Here is an 8,448-nt window from a genome sequence, read left to right as displayed (position 1 = left end):
TTATTCTTTGTGTTAATTTATTTATTTAATGTAGCTTGATACAGTTCGACATTGAATTAAGATAATTCTAGGAAACTTCCTATCTGGAGAACGTTTAGTGTATTTGGGGGTTTATATTCCAGTAATAGCATTCAAAGCAGTTACTGATTCTTTACGTTAGCAACGTGTTTAATTCATGCATATTGCATGTGGAGTACTTCCACTCAATTAGTATTCAGTATTAGGTCTCTATCCATTGATGTATTTGCCTGTACAGTATATAGTTGGTAAATCGCGAATGGGTGCCTGACTGCTACTACGTTCAAGATTCAATTGGATATGATTTAATGTGGTCCTTAGCCGTTGGCATTATTCCCTCGATAGTTTAGCTATGTTTCGCCTGTTAAGTGAGCTCTTAATGCTTATCCAGTACCATAGAAGCCAGGCTGTAGCCTGCAAATAAAACTTTGGCAAAGCAGTGATATACAGTAGTACTGTATATCGTAGGGGGCGAATCAACTCCATTCTAATTCATCACTTACTGTAAAAACTAACTTGTAGGCCTCTTGTATGTCAATGACAACTTATTATCTATCATAATTATTCCTCAGGGAGAAGCTACCGTAATTATTTTGATACGGGAAATTTGCTAATCCATTCTACGATGAAGGTCCATACATTTTTGGAGATATCAGGTATTAAATATAGGAATTAGGGGGCCAATTTGGTATTATGTAGGCCTCCAGAGGGTTTCGTATATCCAGTCAAGTTTGTATTTGATTCCTTAGACGATATCCGCATTATCCCTATGATTTTGTATACTGTATAGAAATCGGCTTTATCACTCTCTTCTTGATGTAGTTGCTATAATAATTATATATTCTACAACGGTCAGTTTCATCCTTGTTCGTTAGGCAATGTTTTGCCATAATTTAACTAATGATTATTTGCTACTGCGATCGGGCTACAGCGGTGGTTAGACAGGTACTACGTATCTCTATGGTGACGACTGTGAACTCACTTGCTCTTTCAACACAGTACTCCAGTCCAGAAGTCGATACGATGGTACAGACCGTACAGTACCATGCCAGTAGTACTATGGTCTTGAAAACGGGAGGATTTTATAGTTATACTACTGACTCACTATGTCAATACCTATACAAAGTATAGAACATTGTCGGATACGTCCGTTATCAGCATGATTAAAACGTCAGTCTTCTTCTTTTGTCTCCTTCGATACGGTACGGTACTAATATCTAGAACAGTCTCGCGGTTAGCGTCACTCGTACGATGTCGAAGCGATACTAATTGTAGTATCTTGTAGTAGTGAATAGGATTGTATGGAGTACTGGTTCAATGTACAGTGAAATGGAAAAATTCTTACGCAACGCTATTGAGTATGATGATTGTACAGTACTGTAATATTAGGAAACACTGGAGCTGAATACAATCATTCAAGATCCCCATTTGGGAGATACTTTGAAAAAATGAAGATTTGAACAGCTTTCGAGAGAGAGAAAAATGGAGAGATCGATATTGGAGGTCTGACTGTCTCAACTAGTCTCAACTAGGGAACGTGTGAAGTTGGAATTTGAAACTTCACTTCACGTGAAGGTGAAGTGTTGCAAACTTCACTTCACTTGAAGGTGAAGTGTTGCAAACTTCACGTGAACGGGACTTCATATGGATTTCGCTGAGTGTACTGTAGAGTACACTGTACTGTACTGCTAGCAAAAATTGGTGGTGTGCTGTACTGTACTCCCTGTACTGCGTCCGCGCAAAAGCAATTCTTCGTCTCAACCTGTCACTGTGCTACTCAGTGCTAGTGTCACTCTGAGACAGTCAGACTCAAGTCGTCCTGGCTGCCATCCGTTCTGACGATCTAATACCAGGATTACTATAGGATAATTTGAACTTATACTGTACTGTAACAGTACTGTTACTGTATAGGTACAGTACTGTACTTAGGTCTCACTTCAACTGCCTACCGTATGAACGACTGTAGCCAAAACACCCGTAGAGTATAATCTACAGTACAGGCAGACAAGTAAACGTGACGGTACAGTACTGTATATCAAGACTTTCGTTTCATCTCTATGCTCCAGTACTTCAATTCTCACTCACTCTTCTCTTCACAGCCAGCAGAGAGGATAATTAAAATCTGGCTTCCTAATCCATAAGAATTGAGTTTACTTTTTTTTGCCTCTTACCTTGTTGATTGACTTAGTCAATTCTCCTCCAAGACATTATTGCCTATTTTACTGTATATTTTCTTTGAGGGTAAGACTTAACGACACAGATTATTGGTAGAGATTGGCTGTCTTAATTGAAAGGGTTATCAAAAGGAGAGAAAATCTGCCATTACAACTTGGTCAATTGACCTTCGTCTTTTCTCGTCTTGGTTGCTCATTTCTTTCTCTGCCAACAGTAACATTGCCATTGGTGGCGGGGTCATTGATTAATTGTGGTTTAAATACCCAGTAATGAAGGAAAAGCCTTAGATACATTCCTGAATGGCTAGCTATCGTTATTTGTATTTTTTCGCCACCATTCTCATCCTTGTTTTGCCTTGGTTAGGGCTAAATTGTAAAGCTGAATTATATGAAGGCATTACTAATATTCAGTCGTTAAACAATGATACACTCGATCGCTACTTGGTCAGAAGTAATCGATGCTGGCTGGTACAATTTTATTCTTCTTGGTGTGGCCATTGCCAAAGTTTTGCACCAACTTATATTCGTTTAGGTGAAGATGTTGCAGGTAGGATAGGAATGATGTTTGTTGATGATAGAAACAATACGTGACACTCTACAGTACTGTACAACGGGTACCGGTAGTAAGAAATCAAGCCCAGCCAATTCTTTTCCACAAATTTCTATCTATCCATATTTTTAGCAATGTGAAATTATAGGAGAGGATGAGAATTCAGTAAATATACTGTTTAATCCAACATTCATCCAACAAAAGAGAACTTGAAATTCTCGTCTTAACGCAATGATATATACTGTACTGTAGGAAAAATTAATCAGATTCAATGGTAGTGTCACGGTCCATGTAGTAATATCTCTGCTAGTACAGTATTGGATTAATTCCTATCATTCAATGCATTGGTATCGACATATCGACTCTGTTCTTATACGCATACGTTTTGATATCAAACCGAGCAAACTACATTTTAATTTCTATTTCTAACACCAGCGGTATTATATTGGACTGTTGATGAATATGTTTTGAAATACTCTACCTTTCTATTCTTATCCTTGACAACACTTAACAATTTCATACGTGTCATTATAAACGACACGAGATGTAATGGCGGTGGTACAAAATCGATTCAATTCCTTATTTTTTAATGTTGATTGCTTAATTTTTTAAATTTTGATAATCGAATACGAAAGATGTAGTCTCACTTTTATCAAACGATGGAAGTAATAACATTTATAGTAGTGGGAAAGTTATGATATTGACTCTACTGCTTATCGTGAACAACATCGAAACGCAGACACCAATAATTAATATAAGTATATACTGTAATCAAGGAAGCCACAGTTTGACTTTCTGCCTGCAGTACAGCAGCTGTACGAACATATTAAACAACCGATACCGAATGCGTAATCGAGTAACATAAAGGTTACAACAATTGAAAATTTCTGAGTAATTGCCACTAAATTTTAGTAGATACGATAACAGACACAAGATTGTAAAATCTTTCTAATCTTCTAGTCAGCAATGGACGATACCTTACATCGGCTTTGCATCGAATCGATAATTAATTCAAAGAATTTTACATACTCGTAATCTGAGTCTGAGATAGTATCGGAAGTAAATTTTTAGCACTTTCTCGATACGTTAGCGATGGTACGCGTAAACCTGCAAATTATTGTTGTAATCTTCAAAACTATATCCTAGGACTGTTCGATTCCTTATAATCGTGATTATACCTTTCAAATCACCGGACTTTAAATTTTCATACATACAGTATACAATGTGGTTAATTTGAAATTGTAACATGTTGATGATGAATGCAATCCCTTTAATAGTACAGTAGTATTAGGATGAGGTTTAATAAACAATAGAGTACAGTAGCGTGGTAGAATATACATTGTATATTATGCAATTATTCCTCCATCTATAATCAATCACCTAGGCTATTCTTTATCCTTAAACTCGATATACCCTATATAATTTCAAATGCTTCATTGATACAGCATTGGGAAATTTCATTTCTGCAGTAGCTAGTGACTGAGTTATAGTAATCGACATACAATGGACGGCAATGACTGTGTAAATAACTGCCAAATTACGGCCTCAAAATTTTTCTAACATTTGATCTCTTTTAATATCTTATTGTCAAGGTTGGAAATCAGTTATTGCTCTAGCAGCTGTCGATTGTTCCGATGTTAGAAATGTTCCTGTTTGTCGTCGTCATCATGTTGATGCTTTTCCAACGTTTAAGGTCAGATATAATTAATTAATATCGCAGTTTCAACGGGATTCAGTTATTTTAATTTGCTTTTCCATCCGGTAGACTTCTGTATCTTATCATTGTTCGTATAAATTAATTAATTATAAATTCAAAAACCAATATATCCTCTACTTTGAGATACTTATATGATTTGTAGAGTACTTTGCTTTTGTAGTACATATGAAAAAATCATTAACTTTTAGAATACGTATATTTCTTATCATTTACTGTTATAGCTGGTCAATCTCATGTCCTCCGATTTGTCCAAAACCGCAATTGTTTATGACGGTAACGAATTAAATTTAATATTCATTTGTGTAGTTTATGATTAGCTTTCGTGTCTTTATAGATGTTTCCATATACAGAATGTCATGGTTATTTGTGACGACATAAATATATGCTGTTCTTTTGATCTCTAATCCTTTGTTGGAATGCGGTCGACTGTACTTTAGTTTGTATGTCAACTATTTGCAGACCTGACTTTACCTTTTCCAACATTGAGTACTTATTACTTGCATACCCATAATTCCTGATTATTTTGCAATAATAATATTTATTTATGAATGAAAAAGAGTTCTCTGCATCCCGTGTAAAATTGCTTTCTCATTATATCCCCAGTCTTTCGAAGTAAAGTTGATTATTATACATAATCATTTATATGTATATTAACGCATCAATATTGAAGGAGTATGGACTTTATATTTTAAAATAAAATGCTGGTCCATCTAAAAATGTACGTACCGTAAAGAATGCAGTTGTACATAGCATAAACTTACATGTCCAGCAAGTAAATACTAAGTAGAAGATCGAAAAGCATGACTGTATTTCCTTAGCGATAGCCTCATTGCAGCTAATCCTTACTACCGTAGGCCGTATTGCTTTTCTCAATATTTTTTGTATTCTCACCTCACTATTAACCCATAAAACACTTCGACAGAAAATTATACTATGAATGTTTTTATTTAACCCGATGTTGATTACCCACTTCATCATGACAGTACTTTAGCATCGCAATAATCAAGTGTGTTGTATATTTCTAAACTCTCGATATGAATCTATTAGGAGAAAAAAACATTCAAGACATGAGGACAGCAATGGTGGACCATATCATTAAACAGCATTGGAACCGTAATTTGCCCTGGTTACATTTTGTCAAGTAATAGAAATTAAATGAATACTTTATTTACATTTTATTGCCATAGTGTAAATCATAAAATACCATTTATGATTTATTCTATAGTTTTATGCCATGAAACTTATGATGGTTGATATTTCTAAGATAGAGTAATAATCAAGTATTTATATATAGTGTATGAGTCTTTATTTATCTTCATGTATCTTCTCATTTTGATGAACAGATTTGAGCATTTTCGTGCTCTTTTATCCAATATGTTACCTATCCATCATGCTGCCATTGTTATATTTGAAGATTCTCATTCTTACTTAGGCCGTGAGGTTGTTAACATCGTTACTTTACACTGCAGAACCAATTGCCACAATATACTCAATAAGTTTGTTACTAAAGCACGTGTTTTTTTTTACCTCTAGCTGGCTCTAGACTTAACAAGCAATAAAGAAATGATCGTTTTTCGAGTAGATCGAAATAAAGTAATTCAATTTGTAGTCGTTTATAAAAATAATACTCTAGGTTCTAATCGACATACGTAAGTTTATTCATCGTCATAATTACTTAATTGCTTATTGTATTTTATATTCCTTGCAGAAATTGTTAAGCGCGAAATTTCATGTCACTAGCTATCCATCTGTCTATTTCTTGCATCGTAATAGCAAGATTGTCAAGATTGCTGTAAAGTAAGAGTAATTATAAGGCATCATACATCAAAAGCATTTATCTAAAGCTGTTCAAGTGATTATATTATCATTATGATGATAAGCTAATTCTGTGTATACACGTTCTAGGTCGAACTCATCTCGAAAATTATACGTAAAATCATTTAAAAATATGGGTCTTATATCGTCATTTAAACTTAATTCTACGAATCAGAAGAAAACAGACCTACACAATCATCATTTGCCATCCGTTGCCGCCAAGTATGAAATACTTAATGTTATCTAAAGAGTGACCTTATTGCACTTTTTTAATATACCTCCACTTTCACCCTAAAAGTTCAGCGATCCTGGATTAGTTATATAATAGCTTTGCCAAAGCGAGACCTAAGTAGGCTATTACATATATTCATGTATGCATAGCCTCTTTCTTGCTATTAGTGTGTACAAGATCATAAATTTACGTAGGGTATTTCTGTACATCATCGACAATTTAAAAAGTAACTATGAAACTACTACATACTCATACCGTAGTTGTAAAAGATAGCGATAATAGCACAAAAAAATTCATAGCAACCACTCTAATAAAGATAGGGAGTAATGATGTTTTTTCTATGATTTCCACTTATAGGGTCAATATCATTGATTTAGACTCAGCTATAACTTTTGCATTTCGACGAGAGCTGTGTTTAAAATCGACACTGAATAAAAATGAAACGTTAGCGTTAAGAAACTTTGTCATGATACTATCTAAGGTAGCTTAATACCTGTTTATCAGTCTGAAAATTTATATCTATTTTATAGATTTTATAGAGATCGTTCATCAGTTAAATTTTATTTTTGCCAATATTGATATTATAGTGTTATCCTGGTTCTCCACGACGAATGAAATTTCTTCAGCTGCTTTACAAATGGATGAATAAAAGAGAATACCTTAATCAAATTTCTACTGAACAAATTACAACTTTTATTGACAGTATGGTAAGATCAAACTGTTTAATGATTGTGGTACTGTATATTACAATTTACTACGATGTAGAGGAAAAAATATCAGTATTACTGTTTAATGTTTCTGTACATACACATATATGTAATGCTACGATTATTTGCGCTTTAAGAATGCTAGTTTACCAAAGAAAATAGTTTGGTCTAAATGTATGGGTAGTCATTCGCACTTGCGTGGCTATCCATGCGGCTTATGGACCTTATTTCATACCTTAATGACGCAGAATTGCCAAAGCAATTTCGGGATGGCAATGGATCGCCGGAAAATACTATATGGTGTCCGCAATTTTGTACAATACTTTTTTAGCTGTCAGAAATGTCGTTATCACTTTTTGAAAGAAGCTGCCACAATCAGTTCAACAGTTAAAAGCAATGACGATGCTGTATTGTGGCTATGGAGAGCTCATAATAAAGCCAATTCAAGATTAAAGGACGACAAAAGTACCGATCCTGAATTTCCTAAAGTTCAGTTTCCACCTTTATATTTATGTCCTACATGCCGATTGCCATCACAGTCTTACAACGACAGTACCATCAAATGGAATAAAGATAATGTTTTGAAATTTTTGCAAAAATTTTACTCCGATATTGAATACAACGAAAATGGTGCGGAATTACCGCTACATGTAAATTACGTTCGAGCACCAAGTGGAAGTGGTGTTATCCAAATGGGCTGGGATGTTAGTTTAATGAATACAGTGGATATATCATTTTGCATCATCATGTATCTTACCGCAGGCGTTATCATTTTCTACATGTACTGGTATTTCTGTACACGTGGGAAATATAGAAAGTTATGTAAACGTAAAATTACATACTAACTTGACCTTAGTTCTATGGATATGTAACTGCTGCTGATAATGATACAATCAGTCAATTTAATCAAAACATTACAATTTTATGATAAGGATACATAATATAGATATATATATAATGTGTACATTTATATACATACAGGAACATTACTGTTTAACAGTGATCTACATCACAAAGATACAATATTATTGCAAGTAATTATCTTAAAAGGCCTTAATGAGAACATTTACGTTCGTATGCCATATTACCAACCTTCATTTCTTCAAGATTATGTTTTCACATTCTTCCACCAAATGATTAATTCGTTATCCGTTATTTGTAATATTAACTAAAGTCTGTATCAGCATATTGTTATCGACTTAATAGAAATTACGTAATACATTTTCCAAATTGAT

The 8,448-nt window shown here is 34.2% G+C and overlaps 1 protein-coding gene across 1 annotated transcript; it reads left to right on the top strand.

Moving 5' to 3' along the window:
• Positions 1–2,492: 2,492 nt before the first annotated feature.
• On the top strand, positions 2,493–8,058 carry TRIADDRAFT_53524 (uncharacterized protein; the record flags this gene model as incomplete). Its single annotated transcript, XM_002109983.1, has 11 exons — positions 2,493–2,739; positions 4,335–4,435; positions 4,681–4,732; positions 5,507–5,600; positions 5,803–5,899; positions 5,993–6,052; positions 6,168–6,256; positions 6,365–6,496; positions 6,864–6,987; positions 7,094–7,213; positions 7,351–8,058. The coding sequence occupies 11 exons, from the start codon at positions 2,493–2,495 to the stop codon at positions 8,056–8,058; spliced, it is 1,824 nt and encodes a 607-aa protein (XP_002110019.1).
• Between the last annotated feature and the right edge of the window lie 390 nt (positions 8,059–8,448).

Source organism: Trichoplax adhaerens, genomic scaffold (assembly GCF_000150275.1).
Source record: "Trichoplax adhaerens TRIADscaffold_2 genomic scaffold, whole genome shotgun sequence".
NCBI lineage: Eukaryota > Metazoa > Placozoa > Uniplacotomia > Trichoplacea > Trichoplacidae > Trichoplax > Trichoplax adhaerens.
The sequence above is the reverse complement of the archived record's forward strand: the minus strand, read 5'-3'. Positions and strand labels throughout refer to the sequence as shown.